General features: G+C 40.3%; 1 protein-coding gene across 1 annotated transcript in view; it reads right to left on the bottom strand.

The window, feature by feature from the left end:
- Positions 1 to 27,213, bottom strand: part of pld1a (phospholipase D1a) — a 43,572-nt gene extending 16,359 nt beyond the window's left edge. The window contains exons 1-11 of the mRNA XM_028566704.1: positions 27,056 to 27,213; positions 11,617 to 11,832; positions 10,739 to 10,908; positions 10,266 to 10,408; positions 7,626 to 7,737; positions 7,222 to 7,287; positions 6,153 to 6,211; positions 5,160 to 5,252; positions 4,045 to 4,197; positions 2,986 to 3,135; positions 2,204 to 2,287 (exon numbers count right to left, since the gene is read on the bottom strand). Coding sequence (XP_028422505.1) covers positions 2,204 to 2,287; positions 2,986 to 3,135; positions 4,045 to 4,197; positions 5,160 to 5,252; positions 6,153 to 6,211; positions 7,222 to 7,287; positions 7,626 to 7,737; positions 10,266 to 10,408; positions 10,739 to 10,908; positions 11,617 to 11,800 — 1,214 coding nt within the window. The 5' untranslated portion in view covers positions 11,801 to 11,832; positions 27,056 to 27,213. The remainder of the gene's footprint in view (positions 1 to 2,203; positions 2,288 to 2,985; positions 3,136 to 4,044; positions 4,198 to 5,159; positions 5,253 to 6,152; positions 6,212 to 7,221; positions 7,288 to 7,625; positions 7,738 to 10,265; positions 10,409 to 10,738; positions 10,909 to 11,616; positions 11,833 to 27,055) is intronic.

The raw sequence follows: 27,213 nt of genomic DNA, 5'->3' as shown, positions 1-27,213 counted from the left end.
ACTGCTGCATAATTACTCTACCTGTGGAACTTTTGTGGTAAAACAGTTCAATGTCAAACCATTCGATAAAGGATTACAGAATATTAAAGGAGCAAAGTACATAAAAAGATATATGTGTGATGGTGGATGCGGATGCAATAAATACTTGATATATACGCATGTTCACATGATTCTGCAATATGACGTATCTTGCAGCAATGGCAACAACCTTACCTTGCTCTTTAAAAAGGAGTTTTTTGGAGACATTTTTACCTTTATCCAAATATCAACAGCAGAAAGAGAGATTAGAAAATTGGGGAAACAGCATGCAGCATCAACCCACAACAAAGGATTCCACGCCGATGCGCCAAGAAAGCCAAAGAAGAAGAGTGACAGAAAGTAAGCATGGATGTAAACAAGGATTTGGAAAAATCAAATGTTTGCAAATATTTTATGAGGATGGTATTGCACTCGACATGTGTGTAGAAGAAACCATAGGTTGCACATACTGTGTTTTGGTGACTCGTACGAACTGTGAACATAACTTTTGTATGTTTACAAGGAGAGTCCAAAAGGCACCTTTAACTCAGGCTCACTTTCAAGCAGAGTACATCACCATAGTTACCTATGTTGCTGCACAGCTAACCTATGCTTCAGTTCAAAGGATCAGACCTGACCAATCAGATTAGTCAGGAATTTACAGTAAAATGACAACTAATAAAGAGCAGTATAGATATTTGTATAGATCAGTAGATCACTTTGTCCACCGTGAAATTGATGTCAGAGACAGAAGAAACCTTTTTGCACAAGCCTGTGTCCACTGGGTTTAAAACAGCACTGTAAATAAGCAGAAAGATAGTTTACCACACTAACAACCTATTGAATAGGGTTGGGTACCGAACTCTGTACTTTTTTGGGAACTGACCGAATTACGCCGGTACTACCGAGGAACGATTCACTTTAAATCAAACGGTACCAAATTTCGGTACCTGAGAGTGCGTAAACGCAAGCTTATCCGTCCTCTCTGCATATTGACAGAGAGCGGAGCTCTGACACACTCACACACACACGCGCAAACACACACTCACACACACACACACACACAAACACACACGCACACACGCAGTGGTGCGGACATGAAAGGGCCAAGAGAGGGGAATGGGGGGGAGGGGAATGACATGCAGCAAAGGGCCGCAGGTCGGAGTCGAACCCGGGCCCGCTGCGCCAAGGAGCAAACCCCTACACATGGGCGCCCGCTCCACCAACTGAGCTATCCGGGCACCTAGGGCAACTTTATTTCTACAGCACCTTTCAGCAACAAGGCAATTCAATTCCATTCCTTTGCACTTAAGTTAGTTCTCCATTAGGTGACAATGGCAGACACCAAGTTTATTGTTAAAGGTTTGTGTCATTATGTAGTTTGACCTAAAATGTATTTTTTGTTTACATTCCTTTGCATTTTAGTTAGTTCAATATTAGCCTGTACAAAATGTGTTTATTTATTTATTATTTATAATATGTTCATGCTGTGGCAAAAAGGTTTCTCTTTTTTTGTTAAGGTACTGTTTGTTATTTATTTAAGGGGCCGCCAGAGGAGTTTTGGGATCTTTGGTCAAAATAGACTTTACCCTCCCTTTGCCAGCACAATTTTTTCTATGACCCTCCAAAATGATTGGGAAAAAAGGGATGACCCTCCCATAACATTTTATTGATGCCTTCTATACTGGTTTGCGCTTGGTAAAGACGTACAGGTGCTCATTGATTTTTATACAGCCATGACACACGTGACTTAACCTCTACTTTCTAATCTTACACATCACACTCCTCTGTTATGGTGTGGTGGCCATTTCAGTAGATTTACTCACTAACATTGTTGTGGAAACACAATAAGCATGGAAACTAAATGCACACTTCCTGCATTACTGCATTACTTCAAATACGAAGTTACTCATCTAGTAAACTAAATCACGCTTAAGTTAAACTTGCTTCATGATACAGCCTCCTGGTTGAGTCCACTAATAAGAATAGTGTTTGATCTGTTGTTTTGCTTCTCTGGGCTTATTATTCTGTCAGGTTTGGAGGAAGTTAAGGCTGCACAGGCTGCTGCAGTGTTACAGCAGGACGGATATAGAGCTATATATTTCTGGGTTTTCACACTTCAGTGCTGACAACTGACACTTGTTGACATTGTGCATTTTCACACAAAAGACACACTGAAACTCACCACCAGTCAGTGATAAAGATTTCCTCTTTGGCCTCCTCCAAAGCATCGGCCACATCCTCCATGTAAGTCTTTCCATTCACGTACCTGCAAAGATAAATTACAGTTAATTACAGTCACTTGTGAAAACCAATGTGCTTGTGTAGACACACACACACACACACACACACACACACACACACACACACACACACACACACACACACAAACTTCACCAACTTTCTTAACCTTGCAAGCTTCAGGCAACACCCATAGCTGTCATCATGACATAACGTCTAATGTTCTTTAAAACACTCTCTTTTTCCATTAGCTTACAGGAGTGTTTTTCACTCAGGCTCTGTGCTGAGTACGCAGACAACGTACTGACATTATTATCACACGGCCTATTCAATCTCACAGGATGTGCAAGCTGAGTGTGAGATAATGCAAAAAGACCTGAAAAATGGCAAAGCAGCCAAAAAAAAAAAGAGTTATTCTTAAACATTTCTATAGTTACCAGTGAAAGGATGACAGAGGAAAGCAGAAAAAAACAAGATGTGTTGAATTATGAGTTTTTTTTACTCTCCAATGAGCAGGTTTTTGTAGAGAACATGATTAAATCTACAAAACTATCTCTATCTAATTCAAATGGCATATACATGCAGAGCTGAAACAATTGATTGACAATTAAAAAAACAAAATAAAAGTTACATTTTAAATGCAGGACACTACATAGGTCTGTCAGAAAGAAACACTTGTGGAAATGTTTAAACTAATGCAAAAAAAGTGTGTCCCAGTGTGGTTACCATTTGGCAGGGATGTTTTCCTGCTCCTGTGCAAATGATCCACAGCGGTGATCTCGGAGGAAAGCCTTCCCGTGGTTCCTCACGAAGCTCTCGATGCTCTGACCCCACCAGCGTGCGTGTCTGTAGCTGCTGCACTTAAACACCAGGGTCCTGCCGACAGGATGTGCACACACACACACACACACACACACACACACACACACACACACACACACACACACACACACACACACACACACACACACACACACACACACACACACACACACACACACACACACACACACAATGAAATACATGCCTGTGCTCACACATACAGATACTACACATAGTCATTGTATTTGCTCTGGCACCCTAAACCACATTAGTGCAAAAAATAAATAAAAATAATAAATGAGGCAATGTTAAATTTTGCCCTTAGCTTAACACACTGCAGATCAGTTTATAAAAGCAGGCATTGTGTTTTCTTTTTTTATGAGATAACAGAGCTTGGTAATCATTCCTAAAATAATATAAGCCCTGGCTTAAGAGTGTTGGAATGAAAAGGAGCTAAAGGAAACAATCCACCCTGTAACAGCAGACTGTTAGCAACAGCTTTAAGCAATGACGCTGGGATTTGTTTTAGCCTTTTTTTTTTTTATTTTAGAACACTGCTTGAGATTTGTAATGCAAGTTGGGGAGCAACAATGTTTTTAGCCATCTACAATTATCTATTAATGGTAAACATCTGGTAGAAAACAAATGTAAAGCGTTTTCAGCAAAGAGTGAGACTTTGTTTTTCTCCATTGTTAAAATTGCTATAGTGCACTCCACCTCCACTTTAAACCAGAAATGTATACCTGTTCCCCGGAGAACGTAGGAAGTCTCTTTAAAGTTTTTTTTGGCATATATAACGGTTTGGAATACATTTTAACAGTGTGACAGCATAAGGGAGGATTTTCTTTTTAACTGATGTTGAAATAACATTATCATCATTATCCACCGTGAGGCGTTACTCAAAATATACAACTCCTTGGGCATCTGCAACAAAATTGCCATGCACGCAGAGAGAAATATAACCTGGAGAGGCTGTCAACTCGGACTCCGTGTTTGGTCTCTGTGTCTTTGGAGTCCATCTTGATGCAGAAATCTTTATCCACCAGCAGAACAAAGGAGATGGCCCCTGAGTCTGGCTTTATGTACAGCAGGCAGGAGTCCTTCACCACCAGCCAGCTACACAACACACACACACACACACACACACACACACACACACACACACACACACACACACACACACACACACACACACACACACACACACACACACACACTTTAGGATGTATGATTTATGTGTCGTACATAAAGTCCTGCAGATCTTGATTCATTGTTGTGTGGAGCATTTCTTGTATTTCTTGTTTTAAGGATAAGGGTGTAGGAAGAAAATCATCATGGGGATGTAGGTGGATGGACAGAGCATTTCAAACGTGTGTGGGATTTTTTTGTGTTGTCTTCAAAAAACAACAATAAAAACGGCTCACATAATAATTTGGCTGTGATGAAGAGAAACAAACAGACCAACAGATGAAGCAAGCATGTGCCAATGAAGCTGGGCTGAAGATGCTACAGAGAGTTTTTCAGCAAAATATGAAAATAATTATCAGACGACAGGCAAAACTAACACTTATTAAGATATTATCATTATTATGTTTTTAAATAATGAGTGATCACTGTGTTTTAACACCCACAGCTTCCTGCCAGGGCCTGGAATGTTTAATTTCCTTTGTAAATATCATCCATCACACCTACATCCTACGATTCAGACAAGTTTGCCAGTTAGAAAGAGAAATGAAAGTAAAAAATGCTAATCCATCTTGTGTTTAATCAGACATTAAGGAGTTCCACTCGTAAACTGTAGTAGAAAGCTCAAAATGGAGTCAAAAGAGAGTTGCTATAAAGAGGAAACAAATAAAAACATTACATTTTGTTTAACTACCATCAAGTCAATGCGAAATACTATATATATATATATATATATATATATATATATATATATAAATAAAAATATATATATACACACACAGTATATATTTAAACTGTTTGCTGGATTACAAGAAGAAAACCGCTTAAGAACAGCAATACACATTATGTGAACATGGCAACTACAACAATGGGGTAGGGGGGTAATCACACACCGTTTAGACCAGCGGTAGCAGGCCTGGCTTTGACCACAGCAGTTCATCCCAGGGATACGATGTCCGCCTGAGCGCTTATAGATCATCCCTTCACTGGAAAAGACAGAAAAATAGTATTTTCTTAAGTAATATGTATGCACTATGATGTAAGGAGAGAATAAATAGCAAAATAGGAGACTTAAGCTAGTTTTCTGGTTCTGCAGAGGCTCCACGCAGAGCTTTCGCCGTAGCCTACGTACCGGTAAGTGGCCTGATGTTACTGTATGTTATGTATGTGTGTGTGTGTGTGTGTGGGGAGTAGGTGATAGAGCGAGGGACCAGTGAGAGAGTGACGGCGATTAGCTTCGGAGCGAGTACCGACTCTAGAGTCATAGTGAGAGAAACAAAGTGTCTCCCCCTGTGCTTTCTGACCACGGTGGGAAATCTTTAGCAGGAAAAGTGAACCCTCTCCTTGATTTCATGTTGCTTATGGAGAAGGAGAACCAGGAAATGAGTCGGGGGAAATGCAACAATACCAAGCCATGGCTGAGCGGCGTGCAACGTGTTTTTCGAGAGGTGCGCGTCAGGCTATGGCGTAGACGCAGAGGGGTCTGCAGGGGTACGCCATCGATTCGACGCAGAAGCATAAAACGTCCTTTAGAAGTTTGTAAATGAGCATACTTAAAGGTCCCATGGCATGAAAATGTCCCTTTATGAGGTTTTTTAACATTAATATGCGTTCCCCCAGCCTGCCTATGGTCCCCCAGTGGCTAGAAATGGTGATAGGTGTAAACCGAGCCCTGGGTATCCTGTATGAAAGCTCAGATGGGCCGCAAGGAGCAAGGTTACCTCCCCTTTCTCTGTTTTGCCCGCCCAGAGAATTTGGCCCACCCATGAGAGAGAGAGAGACATCATGGCTTTCAAACAAGCAAAGTGGCAGTTGGTCAAGGCCAAGGTCACTCTGCTGTGAACTGTTAAGTGCTCAAAGGGACTGAAAGAAGAGAAAATGCTCACAGTCCTTTGGGCCCCAAGTCATGAATGAAAGACAGCTGGCTGATGTCAATGAACTCCATCTGAGAATAGACAGGAAGAGACAACAAGAAGCTTCACACAGCGACTCTTGTATAGACGGACCAAAAAAACAACAAAAGGAAATGTGATACATCCTGTACTGTACTCATCGACATGTGATTGAGCAGGCAGCTATTACAGTACATCCACATACACAACACCATCTCCCTGGAGGCAATGTGATTCATCCTAGATTACCTCAACATGTCCTGTCATCTCTGATATTAACTTTTAATGCGTCAGAATGATGATGATTCTAACTGTTTTAACCCTGTGTTTGTTGTGTCTCTCTGTTGTAACTCTCTGTGTCCAAAACAAATTTCTCCTTAGGGAGACTAATAAAGATACTTTGACTTTGAAAGTAATAATATGTCAGCACATAACAGACCAATGCTACTGTATGTCTAAACCTTGCATTTGTCTGTTTAAAGGCTCATTCCACCATCAAGGTAAGGTAAGTATTGGTAAAGGTAAAGTTTAGTATGGTAAAGATTACACACTGTGTATTAATGGCCCAAAATATTAAGATACTCCATATTTTGCATCACTTGTATTTTGGATAAAGAGTTTAAAAAAAGAGAAATACTGACAAGGTATTGTACGGCATTATTATAATAATATTACAGTAAATGAATACAGTTTTTCATTTGTGATTTAGAGGAAAATAGAAATGTCTTAGCTTTCTTTTTGCACAGTATTTTTCTTCAGGCTTTGCTCGCTTACATGAACAGCAATAATATACCTAAATGTGTTGAGTGTGTCAACACAAAGCAGACACGGTGCTATGGGTAAACACATTCATAATCTATGTCAGCACTCAAGGGTAGAGCTTAGCAAAATGCTGAAAACTTAAGTTAATTCTATATACTTTTTACTGTGCATCCACAGTAAGTACCTGACATGATACATTTAGCTCATTCATAGAGACGTTTCTAACACACACACAATTAGTATTGAGTCATTACAGTATGAGTTTATGTCACAGCGTGCAGTGCTTAGTAGGATTACTCACAGTATGGTGATATTTGCGGTACATGGACATCTTCAGCAGACTGTTCATATAGTCTTCTAATTGTCTCTGTAGAAACACATACACTATATTTTGGCCACTGTGAGTATTTATTTATTATGACAAATTCCATGCACATAAACACTCACATGCGCACACTCTCACACTCTCACACTCTCACACTCTCACACTCTCACACACACACACACACACACACACACACTCTCACACACACAGTCAGAAAGGGTTTTAGAGGATACATGTGCTGGCAAGTAGTTAAGTGTCATGGCAACAAGTGAGTGCAAGGAGAGCTCCTTGCCATAAAGTTAAGATATGACTTAAGAGTGAATCTTCCAACCACAAAAAACAAAACAGGCAAAAAGGCTGCAGACAGTGTTGCGACGTACCCTCCTGCTGGAGACCTGCTCATCTCGCACCAGCTCGTCTCCTCCTCCCCTCGGCAGGGAGGGCATCTTCCTCACCTCGCCCTTCCTCACTGTCCTTCTCCTCACTGTGTGGCTGAGACATAGAGCCAGGAAATGAAGAGGTTCAATTCAAAACTCCAAGCTCCCAGAGAGCACTTGTCAAATAACACAGTGTGTCCAAACTGTGTGCTTAAAGTTTGAGGACAAAGTTTGAGCACAAACAACATTTAAGTAATGGCTGTTTCTGTTCCACAATTGCCTGAAGCTAAACACCCAGTTGTAGATGCTGTGGCTGAAAATTATGTTAAAATTCCCTGTGTACTTTCCTGCCAGCAGGTGTTTAGACTACATACGACAAATAAAATAAAAGCTTGAATAAATTGACAGGTTGCAGTTTGACTCACTCCTGTGTTACATCAACCAGGAACAGAGAACGGAAGAATGGACATTTATTTAATTGAAAACAGGGAGACTTATTATTTTCAGGGCAAATGAACAACCACCAAAGCTATTGTGAAAATCCACCATGCACCTGTTGCTATAACATAAAGTCAAGAGAACAGAAAGCGAGAGAGAAAGAGGAAGTAGGGCAAAAGTAAATCCTATTAAACTCCAGGGACAACATTCCCTTGTTTTCAAACATGTACATCACCAGAGAGAGAGAGATAGAGGGAGGAAGGGAAAGAGAAAAATAATGGAAAAAAGACAAAAAAACGAAGGAAGGGAGTTAAAATGTCCAGAGTACAACTGTACCGTACAGTGTGTGTGTGTGTGTGTGTGTGTGTGTGTGTGTGTGTGTGTGTGTGTGTGTGTGTGTGTGGGTGTGTGTGTGTGGGTGGGGGGGGTTCCCGTCCTAACTTGCTTAAGCGAACACAGTCCAGAAATCTGATCTGAATCAGCAAAACCTCATCCTTTGGTGCTGCTTCTCCATGTTTATCTTACTCCTCCTTTACCTTTGATCATTCTGTCTCACAGCTGTCTAACTGCTATCTCTGAAAAGTTACGTCACATTTCCAGTAAACTCATTTATGTTCTGTCCAAAAATCTGTGTTTATTTTATCAGCGTGCTGTCAGGTCTTAAAGTGCTCATATTATGCTTGTGTTACAGTTTTTCTTGATTGCTTTGACCTGCTTAAAGAAACTGGGATCCACTCGGTGTTCATCATCACTGTCTCAGCAGAGCAGAAGACACCTCTTGCAAACGTGCTAACCCTTTCTCATTGGATTGACACATTTTCCCCACCCTTTTGCATGAACAGTTAACACGGATGTCATTCAAGCAGTCCAAACTCTGTTGTTTTAGCTATGGTAACCAAAAAGAAAGTATTGGTTCCTAAGTATTAGAAACTACCTACATCAGTATGAAATCACTGAAGCACCTGTTTGACACTCCTACACACAAATATTCAATTAGCAATCAGTCTGCAGGGTTAGGCCATGTGGCCCCATAGATCAGTCTGCAGGGTTAGGCCATGTGGTCCCATAGATCAGTCTGCAGGGTTAGGCCATGTGGACCCATAGATCAGTCTGTAGGGTTAGGCCACGTGGCCCAATAGATCAGTCTGCAGGGTTAGGCCATGTGGACACATAGATCAGTCTGCAGGGTTAGGCCATGTGGCCCCATAGATCAGTCTGCAGGGTTAGGCCATGTGGACCCATAGATCAGTCTGCAGGGTTAGGCCATGTGGCCCCATAGATCAGTCTGCAGGGTTAGGCCATATGGCCCCATAGATCAGTCTGCAGGGTTAGGCCATGTGGACCCATAGATCAGTCTGCAGGGTTAGGCCATGTGGCCCCATAGATCAGTCTGCAGGGTTAGGCCATGTGGCCCCATAGATCAGTCTGCAGGGTTAGGCCATGCGGCCCCATAGATCAGTCTGCAGGGTTAGGCCATGTGGCCCCATAGATCAGTCTGCAGGGTTAGGCCATGTGGCCCCATAGATCAGTCTGCAGGGTTAGGCCATGTGGCCCCATCGTCAAGACAGAAGAGACTCAGTATCAATAGTTGCTATTTCCTATACAGTAATAGATGTTTATACTTTACTGTAATAGATTTTATTTTGGTTTACATGTATTTTGTGTAACATTTATATTATTTCAGTTTTCAGCCACAGTTTGAAAATAAGAATCAATGGAATCAATCATATTTGCATCAAAGCATTTCTTATTATGGATCCAATTCTTTGCAAGAAGGCAAATTTGACAACAAATACTGTATTTTGTATTTTGCTGTCCACTGTGTAATGGTTGATTGGAAGAGCTTATACACTTGTTTGCAAGTTGTGTTGTTTGAAGGCAAAAGTTGCTTTTGTTGCATATTTTAAATGTATTGGCACAGTTGGAGCCTTTTGCAAACAAAATGTGTCATTTGGACCACGATTGCCACTCTTTCGGCCTGTGTGTTAACTCATTTAGAAAAAGGGGGAGTTTGAGTTTACGGCTGCGTCAAAGCAATCAAGAAAAACTGTAATTAAGCTGTTCTCCATAAGGTCAGTGCAATGTGACAAAACCAATTGTGCATTCTACATCTAAACTTGTGTCTGTTAGTGTTTGCACATGTGCACGTCCGTGTGTGCGTGTGTGCATGTGTGCGTGTGTGTGCGTGTGTGTGTAGGCACCAACCTGCGTGAGGGCAGCGGTATCTTCATGAAGGTCTTGTACGTCCTCAGCTCTCTGTGCAGCTCCATGAAATGTTTCTCCTTCCTCTTGACCACCCAGGTAAACTCACCGTGCTTCAGCTCAATCTTAAAGACTGCCGGCAGAGACTTCACACACACACACACACACACGCACACACACACACACACACACGCACACACACACACACACACACACATTGGGAGAGAGAGATGATCAGCTAAATATATTTCACGGCAAATAGCAGGGTTAGAGTAATTTTAGTTGCTTTAGAAATGGTTATTTTAGAAGGAAATATCTCAATCCAAATACATAAAGAAATGCAGTGAACGCCAATTATAGTGATTATGAACGCCAATTATAGTGATTATAAAGACATTAAAGAGATTTAGCTGATGCTTTTATTCCGAGAAACTATATTTACCCTATATTGTGTCCCTAAACGTTGTGTGCAGTACCTTGTTGACACTCCTTTGGTGTGATAGGTTGAAGCGGTCTTGCGCGGTGGTGAATCTCTCCACCTCCAGTATACGGGCAGTAATGGGCACAGTGGGAAGGTAGACCTTAGCGTTGGCCTCCTTAAAGCCCACGGTGTCATACACCGCTGAAAATGGGATACGACAGTCCCCTAGGAGAAAGAGAGAGGCGTCTGGTTAGCGTGTTGTTTTTCTTGTTTGTGCATGTAGGAGTTGTTCAACCTGCTTAGGAGCGAGTAGGCTGCATCGCTGAAAACTCTGCCTTTATTCAAGATTTTTACTCTGCAGTGTTAGGTAAAATGTTCCTGTCCATGTTCCAGTAAAGCTCTAAATTATGTGAAGGCAAAATCCACCCTCATACTCTTGCACTGTTAGATACCAGATTGAACGCTCACCAACTGGAGTATGTCCTAAATCATTTTCCACACTGACACACGATGTGAGCCCACTTTCCCTTAGCCTGGCTGTTCTACTACCGCTCAATTTTCCCAAAAGAACCTGATTACAACCCTACAAGGACAGTCACATACTTGCTTGCTTGGGACTTAAATGGTCATATAAACCTTGCTTATGAATGATGAACCTGGTTCATAGACTGACACGTTAGTTTTCTGAAAGTTCTTTCTGAAAGTTCATCTTGTGATGATTTTGCATCTTACCATCTAAACTGTTCATCACTGGACTAACGGACCCTTGCTATTGTTATATTTCCTTTTAGGTATCATCTTATTCTTGGGCGAAATGCTGGTGAAATCACACTGCTGGAGGCAGCCAGAAAATATGCAAACACGCACGCACACACGCGCACACACACACACACACACACACACACACACACACACACACACACACACACACACCTAAGTAGCTTCCATCGTAATCGTTCTCCTCTCCCTCCCCCATGTCCAGGTCTCTGGTATCCAGGCTCTCCATAAGGTCGGCCATTGTGATACCGTCGTGTGCGTCCGGGGCCGCTGTGGTGTCACACACCTCTGACTTCACCAGGTTGAGTGTACTGGTAGTGGGCGGAGATTCACCCAGCATGCTCAGCAGTTAGCCCCTTGAGCAGGGCGAGCCTAGAGGAGAACAGAGGGGAGATGATCATTTCAAAATAAAAAAGTTAAATTAGCCGGTGAACAGATGTCTCCAATTGGTGTTCAACGGGCTTGAGATCTGGTTAGTGCATATTTGGTGACCCCCTCTACTGTCTGCATGTTCTAATTACTGTGTCCTAATGGACAAACCACAGTGTTGATCATTATCTCTGTAGTCATAAACAATTTAGGATAAACCTTAGGATTTAGGATAAGCCATTCATTCTCATATTTAAAAAAAATATATAATGAAAAAATATCAAATTTTTTGAGGAAAACAATCATGTTCATCTTCAGTAGTTCAGTGATTCAGTGAATGATTTACTGAAGTCACGCTGACCTCAACTCTAACCCACCCTTCCACTACTCCATAACCTGTGAAGAGTTGATACATTTCTTTGGAAATTTTAGCTGGCTAAAACATGAGAGACGACTTCTGTCTGTGACTTCAGAGACATTCCTAAAATCACTTAAATCCAGTTAATGACAAACTAACTCTCTGACCGACTTCAGTTGTTCATTACTGACACACACACACAACACACACAACACACACACACTCCAAATAAATCGGCTGATAACCTTCTCTATCCAAATCATAAAATCCCCTGGGTGTTATCATCGGTTTAATGACTTTGGTTACTCCTTCATCAAAGCTAGTCCATTGCTGCTGCTCATTTGACTGAGGTTGTTAGACAAACACATTGTTCTGAATTCCATCTGTTACACACTGGTCTTTGCATCCTTTTTACATTACAGGTGCCATCTTTTAATTCCCGTGCCATTATCAGCCTATTTTTTTTAATATATTAATGAATCCAAAATGACAATCAAAATCAGTCAATATTTGATTAAAGACTAAGAGCATTTTTGGCGCATTTTAAGATATATTAAAATCAGTTGTTTTGTTTAAGATTATTTTTTAGGGGCTTTTTCTCTTTACTATAGTGACAGTGGATAGGCATGAAAGCAGGAGAGAGACATGCAGCAAAGGGCTGCAGGTCAGATTCAAACCGGGCCGCTGCAGGACTCAACCAACATGGGGCGAATGCTCTTACTGGGTGAGCTAGAGGCCACCCCAAGAGAATACAAATTGACTATGAAAGTTAGAATTATTCCAAGAAAAGGTGTTGCTGTAAACCACATAATTACTACATCTTTTCTAAAATGCATCACACACACACACACACACACACACACACACACACACACACACACACACACACACACACACACACACACACACACACACACACACACACACACACACACACACACACACACACACACCACAAATCATTAGGATGTATGATTTATGTGTCGTACATAAAGTCCTGCAGATCTTGATTCATTGTTGGTGTGCAAGTGGCCTAAGAGTCTTGCTGATTAGGACCTTATGAGGGACATCCTATCTAATCAAGTCCTACACTAGGATCTTCCTATCACAGGCGTCTCTGTAAACCTTCAGTCACATGTCTTTCTTTAACTGCGGTTTGAAAACATCTCAATTGTGACAGCCTTACCAAATATGACTTTATAGTTTGTGGTATTTTGTCAATGCTGTGTTTGGGAAGAACTTGACAGACTCCACCCATACGAGTGGGAGTTGGTGACGAAACTGTTGATGGTGATGCAATTGGTGATTGTGTAAACATCATGCTGAGCAAAGCTGGGCATCACACACATGCATACAGTCAGCCATAAAGCCCTATATGAACTTTAAAAAGGACATTCACCTACACCTGTGCAGTCATCCTACATAAACATACTTGTGCGTATGCATGACACAAAGATAAAAGAGGCTATACTGCACATACAGTCAAAAAACTGCATAGGCAAATATTATAAGAAAATGTCATACGCTACCTTATAGACAGGCAGAATATATCCATGTTAACACACAGCAGGCAACAGCTTGTCATCTGGCAAAGGAATATGGATGGACAAACTATGCTCAGTTCTCGTTTTGAATTTCCCTATTACCTCACCAATACACACCGCTGATGTTTATTTTTGTATAATAAACTTTATTTTGAAAGCAGTCATCTATAAAATCCTGCATTACTAAGACAGGATACAGGCAGGGTGTGGAGGATAACATTGCTGCAACAACAAATTTGCCATCTTTTAAAGGGATACGCCACCGTTTGTTGAACTAGGGCTTATCACGGTCTCCCTTAGGTGTAGATAGGTGGGCCAACGCATTTTTTATGCATGCACTGTTTTAGTCCGGTGCAACACCGGCAGCGCCACCGCTAGTTAGCTTAGCGTAGTGAATGGAATCCTATGTTGCCGGTTAGCATGTTGTGAGTAAAAGTGAGCCAACAAAAGACAAAAAAACAACCTAATTACTTGCACTGAGACAACAAATGCGTTGGCCCACCTATCTACAGCCAGGGTAGACCGTGATAAGCCCTATTTCAACAAACGGTGGCGTATTCCTTTAAGTGCAGGATACTGTCAAAAAAATAATAGACCCTTACACACAAAATAGCCCAAGCCGGGTCCTGTTTCACAAAAGCAGAATATCTAAATCCAGGATAACTGATCAAGCGAGGCTTGACCTAGTCTAATCTGTGCATCCTGGCTTGGTGCGTTTCATGAAGGCCAAGCCAGGCTGAGGAGGAGCGACTAGGTCGAGCCAGGCTGAACTAATTCAGATAGATGCGCGTCCACGGATTTCCTCAAAAGACCGCGAGGTCGATCACAGATTTACTGATGCGAAAATGGAGAATACGCATTGTACATACTTTATACAGAGAGAGCAGCAGCTTCTTGTGGAAGTATGATGACGTGAAACACATTATTTGTAAAAAAGAAAAGAAACATGGCCGCTGTAATGAAACAGAGAGTGGGAGCGAGGCAGACGATCACGGAACGACTGAATGCGTAATTGTATCCTAAATATATACATCAACTGACCACAGCTCTGAATTGAAGCCGTCATAAATATTCCATTCAAGAATTAGGCTACTAATCATTTGCACAAATTAACAGTTGTACTCTTTACCTTAAAAGTGAGCAGAAGATAATGTTACTCTGGAAATTTACCATGAAGATCAATTTTCTACAACGCTAGAATATGATGCGTAAATATCTCTTTCACTCTGTTCCTCTCTCTCTCTATCTCTCTCTCTCATGGGCTAAAATTTAAATTTCCTAAGTCATATTAACTTCCACTGCTCGCTTTTAATGCAAAGTGTACAACTGTTCGTTTTTGCAAATAACAAGTGACTCATTGAATGGTTTCAGTTAAGAGCTGTAGTTCATAAATGTATATTTTTAGACTATCATTCAGTCTGTCCGCTATTATCTGCCATTCTTTTTATAGCGTTTGTTTTATTTTTTTACTTTTTTTTATAGAGGACGAGTTTCCTTCTCTACATATTATATGCCTTGCTCCCCCATATATATGGACATAGAAAATAAAGACACTGAAGCAATTGGAATCTAAAATCTAGAAACTATAAAGATAATTAAGTGATAAATTCCATGCACACTGTTAACATGAATGGAACAGAGTATATTCATCAGTTTTATCCCCCCAGCAAAATATAAGGTCAAAAACCATTGAGGTGTCCTCTCCCTGTTACAGTACATGAATGTAAAGTAGCCTACAACACTAGATAGTTACTGGTCCAGTGAACTAAGACTATCATTTGGGAGGATTGTACACTTATGATATGTTCTTAAAATTGTACAATCCTCCCAAATTATAGTCCCAGTTTACTGGACAACACAAATTGTGTGCTAAGAATGCCAAATACAGTGTACATGGAAGAGGAACAAACATGATCCTTATTGTTAAAGAATGTAAAACAAAATTAATCAACTAAAATAATTCAAGGGCATTGGTCAACTATAGAAATGTACAGCATTGTATGTATTGCCCTTAGTAATAAGACTTCCTTTAAAACACATTTGAAATGTTATCAGCCTTTTCTAATTATCTCAACAACTGCCATAATATATTCATCAAACTTCTAACAACAATATGTGAACAGCAGTCTTCATACAGCAATATAACAGTAACAATGACTGTCACATGAATAATTATTTAATGGTCACAACTTCAAATAATAACAGTACTTAAATGAACAGCAATATGCACCTGTTGTATTTTAATGCAGGCTGATAACAATTACTGTAATTGTTGGGGCTTTGTAAATTGTAAATTATAGAGTGTGGTCTAGACCTACTCTATCTGTAAAGTATCTCGCGATAACTCTGTTATGATTTGATACTATAAATAAAATTGAATTGAATTGAATTATCAATAGGGTAAAACCACTGCTGGGTGATCAGAAAAGGCACCAGGATTAAATAAATCCTGGCTGTTAGCCTGGTCGGTAGCAGGCTAGCTGCACAGACTAAATCTCCATGGTGATTTATGTGCCTCCACTTTAGTGAAACCGAGTCTAGGCTTAATTCATCCAGGATAACTGGGAAATCCCGGCTTAATCCCTTACCTTGGTTTTGTGAAACAGGCCCCAGTATGCTTAGTCAGCCGAGACTATACACATGTGGCCTATTAACAAACCTCGCTCTGGGTGTAGACGGAGTAGAAAAGAATAAGACTCAGGAGGAGAGGGGAAGAAAGGAAAGCAGAGAAAGTGAGCAGTTGACTCAGCAGAAAGATTCTGAGAAGAGATTTCATTAAACGGACAGTTTTAGTAGTTGTAGTTTTTGGTTATTTTATGCACTCCCTTACTGCTGTACGTCACTGTGGATCCTTTTCTCTGCTCTATAATGTTGAATCCCTTTATTTTTCCTTAATTGTTTTGACCAAACTGCTGTCTACTGTATTCCATGTTTGCAAAGAAATGCTAAAAATTGGCTTGCTTGGGATGTAATGAGTATAGGGATGAGATAGCAGGGAGCAGATGTTCCTTGTTAGCTCATCCCAGCTCACAGTGATACAAACGGTATGCATTAATATGAAAAGATGAGCGGAACATCATTAAAAATGTTAAAGTGCTCATATTATGCTCATTTTCAGGTTCATAATTGTATTTAGAGGTTGTACCAGAATAGGTTTATGTGGTTTAACTGTCAGAAAACGCCATCTATTTGTTGTACTGCACATTGCTGCAGCTCCTTTTTTCACCCTGTGTGTTGAGCTCTCTGTTTTAGCTACAGAGTGAGACATCTCACTTCTGGTCCATCTTTTTTGGGAGTTGCACATGTGCAGTAAGTACTTCTAGCTAATCAGAAGCACAGTATGAGGGAGTGCCACGCTAGCAGCTAGGAGAGCATTATAATATGTTACAAAGTGACGCATGTTGGTCACGGAAGTAAAGGCTGGACTACAATAGAGCTGTTTGGAGCAGTTTGTGAACAGTGTTTTCTGTTGGAGATGGTAAGTCTCTTTGTGGTGGTCTTTGGGCTTTATCACTTTGTAAACCTATAACCTGCACAAAAAAGATATACAACACAATAAAGGAAAGGGAAAAAGCCAAAAAGCATAATATGAGCACTTTAAGACTTGACACATTTTTGGACAGAACATAAATGAGTTTACTGGAAATGTGATGTAACGTTTCAGAGATAGCAGTTAGACAGCTGTGAGACAGAACGATCAAAGCTAAAGGAGGAGTAAGATAAACAGGGAGGAGCAGCACCAAAGGATGAGGTTTTGGTGATTCAGATCAGATTTCTGGACTGTGTTCGCTTAAGCAAGTTAGGACGGGAACCACACACACACACCCACACACCCACACACACACACACACACAGAGAAACAAAACAAAGTCAATTGTTTCTTTCAGTGGAGGCTAAATAAATCACACGCTCTGAAACGTAAACGTTCCTAAATGTTTTTAGGAAATTTCCACTGACTAAATTTAGATTAATTAATTCCCATTAATTTTCATAAGCTGCTAATAAAGCCTGAATTCAACATTGCCCATATTTACCCAAATTTACCATTTATCTGAAGCTATATAACCCAGACTAAGAATACACCCTGGTCAAGTAAAAAAAACATTTAACTTCCTTCCCTGCAAAGTGCTAAATTCTTCTGTTTGGAGCTAAAAATGCTCGTGACAAGTATACCAACAGACAGATAACAGCTTGACAGTAAATAAACCAGCTCCACTGAACAAGATCCAACATGCTCACACAGTCAGAAGAGTCACCAGCAGCAGCCACCTGTTGCCTGCAGTGACTGCAGGTCTGTGTTTCCTGTTGTCCCAGTGAAACCATTCAGTCTCTTCATTCATCCAATCCTTTTCTCATTCTGTTTTTTTCCTGAATAAAGACGCTAATGTAAGAGATTTAAGAAACAATTCTGATTATTTTACAGGACTTTGTCATAATTTATGGCATTGATTGCTGATTCTAAATCATGGTCATTAGCATCAATCATTTCCATGGTCAAAATTGACCTGTTTTATTATTTTTTGGGCATTTTAGGCCTTTATTTAGGACAGCTGAAGACATGAAAGAGGTGAGTGAGGGGGAATGACATGCAGCAAAGGGCCATAGGGCGGAGTTGAACCTGTGGCCGCTGCGTCAAGCAATATACCTCTATATATGGGCATCTGCTCTACCAGGTGAGCTACCCAGGAGCCCAACCCAGTCTGTTTTACCTGTTTTATAAAGTATAAATTATCACCAAATTCTGTGTTACATCTTCTTGGCCAACTTAATTCCAACTCATCACCACTAGTTATACACTTATGTTTAGAGTATATGGTCAATAAACCTAATTCGTGTTAAATTATGCCTTCTTTTTTTTTGTTACAAACTCCTGATATTATGAATTGTTTCAGCTAATAGTTAAGATCAGAGGAACGTATGTTGATGCATAATTACAGCCTGTTTCGTGTATGGAACTATTAATGTTATTTTTGGGCAATTTAGTTTTTTTAGAGAAAATCCCACACACTGACCATTACGCAAGCAATAATTTATTTAGAAAAATACAACATTTCTGAATGAAGGTCTGAGACCGAAAGGTTGTATTTTCTAAATAAATTAAATACATTTTGATCTGCTACTCTTGATCATATCCTAAGTACCTGCCCGACAAAAGAGGTGTGCAAAAAAAGTTTTCTCACGTTGGGCAATTTAGTTTGACTGCTTTTTCCACCATCTTTACCATCTCTACCGTTTCAGAAGTAAAACAACCTGTGAGAAAAAATACGCTCTTAAAGACTATTTATAAAAGCAGTTTTCACATTCCGAAGAGTATAGTAAGAGTATGCCGAGTTAGCATTGTCACGTTTTATACAGAGGACAACAGTGTGGCAAAGGATAGCCTGCTGCACACAGCTAAGAATATTGTGACATCTAAAGTAGCCCATTTAAGGAGTAAAGAGTAGACTGAGAAATATTTGTTCATTGTATCAGAGGGAAGCATGAGACAAGTGTGCATAATTATCAATGAGACAGCTGGCCATTGTGAAGAGCGTTAGAACGCCACTGCAACACCAAACATGTGAAAGAACCACAACAAAGGAACCATCTGAAAAACGTCATATAAAGCTACAAGCAGAATGCTTGAAAAAATGAACTGGACGACAAGACTGGAGTTGCCAGTGGGTCAGCATTTCCAACCATTAATACAGGGGAAACAGTCAAGTGCAGCAACACTTACATCAATATGTCTGCCTGGCCATCACACCTTCTGTGACCAAATGTATTAAGAACTTGGTTACACAACAGAGATTTATGTATATTACATAAATATAATATATATATATATATATATATATATATAGTTCTGGAGTTTTTTAGACCTCAATTATGACTTATGTGGCTTAATCCAACCATCCTGGACCTGTTGCACTGTGGAAATTTTGCAAGTGGATCTCGACAACTTGTATTTGAGTACCTCTTGTACAGAGTGTAAATTTTGCCCACTGATCTTTCATGACGGTCCAACAACTAAATAAATATCAAAATGTTAATACATGGGAGTTGCATAATGCTGTCAAGATCTATTTTCCAGTAATACATTTTTGTATTGTATTTATGTTTCAAGGAAACATAAATACTAATTAATTAATTAATTAAAAAATAACTATAATTTTGGCTTGGGTGGACAGACAGGATGTAACAAGCAGATTGGTTGTTTTTTCGGGGTGGAGTGCATGCAATCTTAGATTCTAGAAGAAGTATTTAGGACAGTGCAGTTATCTCCCTGCTCTAAGAATATCCACAGGCTTGACCCACACAGAGGTTAACTGCAAAGGGACCGGGTATGCTGCATGTGGTTTGAAAGTCTGTGTAGACTCAGATGTCAAACATACGCATGCACATACATGTACATTACAAGAGGTGTCTACAGTATGCAGCCTGATGGGAGAGCAGAGAGATGGCGACAATGCAATGGAACTTTGCAGTTTGCATTAGTTATCTCTCTACTCCATAATGGAACACTTCCTGCTTCCTGCATGGCCTGTTGTTATGGCGATAGTTTGAACAGCCAGCAAGCTGCTCGTATATAAATATCAACAGGAGCAGCTAAGAGCGTCCGCCTCTCCATTCATGTGCTAGCATCCCTCTTAAATGTCAATTAGTTGGAATCGGACGCATACAGCACATGAAGAAACGAAAAGCATGTTGAGTGGGAGAAGAACTGTGGAGGTTCAGTAGAGTGTGGCAGAGAGAGAGAGAGAGAAAAGAGGCATCATAAAATCAAAGTGGAAACTACTCAATTTTCAACATGTGACACATGGGAAATATAGTCTCTCACCCTGCACCACCCAGCCATTAAAAACATATTGCCGGGCGCCTGGGAAGCTCACCTGGTAGAGCAGGTGCCCATATATAAAGCTTTACTCCTCGACGTAGCGGTCGTGGGTTCGACTCTGCCCTGCGGCCCTTTGCTGCATGTCATTCCCTCTCTCTCTCCCCTTTCATGTCTTCATCTGTCTTATATAAATAAATGCCAAAAAAAACAAACATATTGCTACACTTATAGATAGTATCCAATAGATGGACTAATAGACCAAATCCTTTACAAAGGATGTGATATGTGATAGAAATTTAGAGTAAAGCCTTTGGGATGGATGAATGTCCTGCTGGAGAACGGAGCAACTTTGGTACCACTTTCTAATAAGGTTTATAAAGATTAAATTAAAATATTAATTTTTACAATTGATTCATCATTTACTAATGCTTTTAGATCAGTTTTAAGCCAATAATGGGAACTTTGTTTTGGGTTGCCAGGTTTTGAAAAGATCTCTGACTGTCTTGAGCTCTTTAGTTCATCCAATGTCAGCAGCCGATTAGCTTAGCTTAGCAAAAGACTGACCAAAGCTCTGGAAATACTGTCCAACAGTAAAATAAAATCCACCTTCCAGCACCTCTAAAGCTCACTCATTAACATGTCATACCTTCTGAAGTGTAAACGTGACAATTTGCTGTTTTACATGCTGAAATGTCACGTATACTACAGGACTATTTTCTGGCCCGGAGTCTTTTCCAGGCAGCCAGCTGAGACTTCAGGAAGTCACTGCTCCCAGCCAAGAAATAGTCCAGTAGTTCTCTGTAAAGTTGTTGTTTGTACACTGTGGTTATGTACGGATTAAACAAACAAGACAAGGCCGGGCAATCTTTTTCCTCCGGTTTCCAGTCTTTGTGCTAAGCTAAGCTAATTGGCTGCTGGCTGTCGCTTCATATTATATTAATATTATTATATTATCATTAATAGCTTTATAATCATGGATGACTTACTAACTTTTGCTGTTGGCCTAGTAAAAAAACCCTGTGATCCTTATTAGCAATGGTTAAAATAGTTGCCTATTAATTAATGACTCACCATCCTGGCAAAAGTTTAATCAACATTATCAAAGTAAAAAGTTAGTACAACTTATAAATGGCGACTGGGATGGTAAGGAAAGTGAATGATTACTGAGGTTACCCCAGGTTAATCCACAATCAATAATGCATTCAACATACAATAGATTCATTCATCTCTCACACCCATTTACACCCATTCATGTTCCTCTGAGATAGCTGGAGGAAGAAGCAGGGCAAGGCCAGTTTGTTTGTGTTCAATGTGTGCCCCATGTGGGCTGCCATGTTGCATTTACAGTCCCTAACTTTGTTTCATCTGCCCTCCTGAGATTTATCATAACTTGAAATATTTACCTGAGGTTTTGAAATAAAAGATGAAAAGACATGCTCTATTTGATGTTTTTTTGTAGCAGAGTCTTGTTGGTAGCTCTGTCCCTGAAGCAGTGCAGGGAGCCGTGAGGGACACATGGGAACGAAGACAAGGTCACCCTGGCTGTTTCTATTGGCAGAACAAAATATGCATCCCCTATTTGCTTAGCTGTTGTTATCCAAAATTAAGTTTAGCCAGGAAGTTGTGTGTCTTGCAGCCAAAAGTCTGATTCACTGCCAAACTGTGGGAAGGCACTCCCATTGGTCCACATGTAAAATGATCATACATACTGTTGTCCTGTCTTTTCTGGAGTGGTTTGCCTTATTGTTACACAAAAAGCAGGCAGCATGATAGTGACGTGTCAGGAGTCTGATCTAATCTGAAAGGTGGGAACTTGCCATGCTGTGGCTACTGCTGGGAGTTGAGTTGCACTCACTGCATGAGACTGACACCAAATCCTAAATGCTTTGAACAGGAAAACAGCGATATTGTCCTCACGCAGAGCTGGGTGGGGAATGTTTATATTTCCAATATGCTAAGAAAGTTATTTTTCTCTGCTGCTTTAAGGCATCCTGGTGGTTGAGGGGTCTGAGGTGGACAGTAGATTGCTTTCTCATTTGAAGGGAATTCACACATTCCACTCTCCCTCTCTGTATGTCATCTCCCTTTTCTCTTCCTGTTAAGGTTAGGATCCAGATTTTTGGGGATATATATATATATATATAATACTGTAAATTATAAATTGGGGACATACTTTCTTATTCCCCTTGCGTTGGAATACAGTACAGGCCAAAAGTTTGGACACACCTTCTCATTCAATGCGTTTCCTTTTTATTTTCATGACTATTTACATTGTAGATTCTCACTGAAGGCATCAAAACTATGAATGAACACATATGGAATTATGTACTTAACAAAAAAGTGTGAAATAACTGAAAACATGTCTTATATTTTAGATTCTTCAAAGTAGCCTCCCTTTGCTTTTTTATTAATAAGGGAACAAATTCCACTAATTAACCGTGACAAAGCACACCTGTGAAGTGAAAACCATTTCAGGTGACTACCTCATGAAGCTCATTGAGAGAACACCAAGGGTTTGCAGAGTTATCAAAAAAAGCAAAGGGTGGCTACTTTAAGGAATATAATATATATATAATATATATATAAGACATGTTTTCAGTTATTTCACACTTTTTTGTTAAATACATAATTCCATATGTGTTCATTCATAGTTTTGATGCCTTCAGTGAGAATCTACAATGTAAATAGTCATGAAAATAAAGAAACAAATTGAATGAGAAGGTGTGTCCAAACTTTTGGCCTGTACTGTATATTGTGTAAATGATTTGGACTACATTGAACAGCTCTAAATACATGTTATTTTTTAAGAAAAGGGGCTGGTCTTTCTGGGAAACAAAGGAAATAAATAATAGACATGACAGGTTAGGAAAAGGTTAGAACAACCAAAATAGGTTGCGCCATTTAAATCACAGAGTTGTGGAACGCACTGAACACCACTGTAACCGTTTAAGTATTCCTTTTTCATTTTCATAGGTGTGACACAACAATTAATCAGCAAGAATGACCCCACCGTCACCGCTTATTTTAAGTTATACTGTCATAGCTGCTCTTCATCACCTCTGAGCCAGACGTCTTTATCATTACCATTACTTAACTAGTACATTTGTGTATTGATAACATTTGTCATAGCTGCTTCTTTCATCCAAAAAGTGTCATGAACGGAACTCTGCGCGCCTGCCTATTTTAAGTGCCAACTGATACTCCTACTTTTGCCCTTCTACATTAGCTTTGCTTGCAATTTGTGTTTTGAAAAGTGTCAAGTTATTGAAGAGAACACTGGAGGCGGGCTGAGCATCTACGGTATGTCAACATCAGCAGAGGTGCTGTCACTAATTACCCATCGAGTGTTCGGAAAATAGATAACATGTGAGATGGATCATCTATTCCTGAATGTGTGATAACAAGCTTGACATTTACAATGTACTTTGGCAAACACAGTGAATGATCTAAATCATTGCAAAGATACCATACATTCATGTAAACACCATATTTGGGTATTATACTACCACTCTCACACATACATACGTACAATAAAGATAACATAGCTTGGCGTTCACTGATCGTGTGGTGCCAAGCTCCTCATAGCACAGATGGTACAGAGAGAGAGAGAGAGAGAGAGAGAGAGAGAGAGAGAGAGAGAGAGAGAGAGAAGATGGAGGGAGGAAGGGAGAGAGAGAAGCTACCAAAGAGGTCTGTGAAACCTCTCTTTCTCTGCCCACACTAAAGCTGCCTATTATCTAATCTTTCACACCATGGATACGGGGATAGGGATGCTCAGAGAGGCAGAGAAAGCAAGAATAGAGTAGATGCCAGAAAAAGAGAGGGCGCAATCGTCATCATCACTAGTGGGGCGTTCTGCTGCCGGTAACACAAGGCATCATTGTACTGAAGGAGTGATGGAACTACTCCCTCCCTCTCTCCCCCTCTCTCTCTCTCTGTAAGCCAAGCTTGACTCAGCCCAACCAGGGCAAGCCAAGTCAAGGCCTGGAAATTACCAAATTATAACTTGTGTGCGGACCACCAAAGTGACTCTGAGGCACCATGATTACAGTGGCAGGACAAAAAGTATAGAGGCAGTTTGGGCTCTTGACTGAAAGGGTTGGTTCAACCAAATTACCATCTCCAGCAGTATCTTGCCATGCAAATAGCTTTGGTTTTATTTCCACCCCAATACAATAAAGCTGAATGGAATTTCCTTTTTTTAACAAAAAATAGTCCCTATTATAAAACTGATGACAGTGGGTTCTGTGGATTATCCAGAGTAATGAGAACATTTGTTTCTGGAAAAAAAAGATGTTACTGTTGAATATATACAGTATATATATTTTATTTTTAATAATGTGAGCAACACAAATTAAATTCCATTTACCTCCATTGGCAAGATACCAGTAAGTATTAGGGGGAAAATCTAATTTTTGGAATGGGGTGATCTAACCCTTTAAAGTTTGCTAGAAAATACTTTCTCCTGGACCTGATTACCTGAGAATTCATAACACAGGACATGACTCAGACACATATAATAATAAGCTACTCGGATTCAAAAATAGAGAGAGTTTAGAAACACAGCACAGGCGGTGCTAATGATGGTCTGAGTGCCAAATGGCAAAGTGACATTCTTCACCATGAGAATAAATAACTTCTATTTCTGCATCTCATGGACCTCTTCTACAGTCTGTCTTCAGCAGTAAAGCAATGCTGTCAGCATACCTTCCACCACACTTAAACATGTTATCGATAGAGGTATCAGTGAGAAAGCATTGAGAAAAAATGTTAAACCGATAGGGCTGTGCTCGATTGAAGAAATTCTTATACGACTAACACACATTCAACTGTACCGACTAATCGATTGGTTGTTGTAATCGACAGATCTGTAAATCTCAATTTCTCTGCAAAAAGTCATGCTAAAAGCACCACTTTAATTCTTGTGTTTACCAGAGATGTGCTCATACGTTTCTTGGAAATAAGTCATTCAGCATGAAAAAAGCATCAAACATGACTAATGGACTAAAGAAATCTAAGTTGACTAAGACCAAAACGACCAGCCCTATAAACCACATACCCTTCCAGTCTTAGCTATGAACAGCCTTATGATGCAGATTGATAATGGAAGAAGCTGCAGAAACTATATCTGTTGTACAATCCTAAACAAAATGTTTAAATCATGCACAAATTATCCTTTTTAAGACGGATGAAACTCAAAACAGGCTTTGTTGGTTTTTTCACAGAGGCAGTAGTTCACATCTGGAATAAATTTACACTAAATCTGCCTGCCAAGCTACAAATATTCCAAATCCTTCTAATCATTGCTGAGGAGAATAAGAACATTGGCAAGTTAAAACTCTTGTAACATAAAACGAATAGGTGGTGGTGGACTAAAATTCTCCCACTGTCCAGATTAATGATTGATACGTATCACAAACTGAGCAAGCTAGCATCACATGGAACCGGTCGGAAATTACACATGCACACACTTAAAAGCCCGAGGCAGAAATAACAGAAACAAAGTTTACTGTATGTGCGTGTGCTGACCCCACAACAACAAAGTAAAGTATTGAGGTCATGCTTCTGCTACTGCATGTGCAAAAGAAAGACTTCTGAATGCCAGAGGTCAGTGTCCATGTGTATCAGTTGCAAAGACAACAGAAGAAGTGAGAAGAGACAGGAGTGTGTGTGTGTGTGTGTGTGTGTGTGTGTGTGTGTGTGTGTGTGTGTGTGTGTGTGTGTGTGTGTGTGGGGGGGGCGGGGGATGCAGATTGAGAAAATAAGCAAAATATCTCCAGGCTTCCCATGACATTCTAGCTGCAGCAACTAACTTCCACAACAGGGTGTGAGAAAGGGGAAACAGGCAGGAACCACACACACACGCACACACACACACACACACACACACACACACACACACACACACACACACACACACACACACACACACACACACACAATATTGGCCTGTCTTGGCAGCATCAACACAGCATGGACTTGAATTTCCAAGATACTGGGCATTCAACATGTCAAAAATTAATAACAGTTAGTTTACATATCCACACTCTTTTTCACACATTACAGAAATCACATCCGAAAACATGATACTCTCTCTTACACACACACACACACACCTGTGCAGCTTATACACTAGGTAACACACTACTTGTTACAGTATTTTATAAATAAAAAGGAAACTGAAGGACCTCCCCTCCAAACCCACCTAGCCAAGGATCAAACGTTCATCTTTCTCGCATGACAGGCACACAAAGATGAACAGACACAGCTACACCTTGTCATGACAAGTGCTAGGCAGCAAGACACTGCACTCAGTGCCCCCCATGCAAACATACAGGAGCAGTAAGTATATTGGCAAACACAAACATACGGTACATTTTTCTACATGATCCCCCTGACAACCCAAAGCCAAGGAGTGTCACAGAGACACATATCTCTCCCCCAGCCCATGGACGCAAATAGAACAGAGCAGAGACAAACAGACAATGAGAGGGAGACATTACCAACCTGCTCATTTTGTGGGCGTGAAGCCCACATGTTGGTTAGTCAGATCAACTCGCTTGGCTTCCCTGAATTGACGGCAGTATTAAAGACACACACTCCAGCTGAGCAGATTAATATGTGTACAGCCGCTGCAGACAGCTAGCCCTGCGCCCCTTCTGCTC

This window comes from Perca flavescens, chromosome 20 (assembly GCF_004354835.1).
Source record: "Perca flavescens isolate YP-PL-M2 chromosome 20, PFLA_1.0, whole genome shotgun sequence".
In the NCBI taxonomy this organism is placed as follows: Eukaryota; Metazoa; Chordata; class Actinopteri; order Perciformes; family Percidae; genus Perca; species Perca flavescens.
This window is presented reverse-complemented; position numbering and strand designations above follow the sequence as displayed.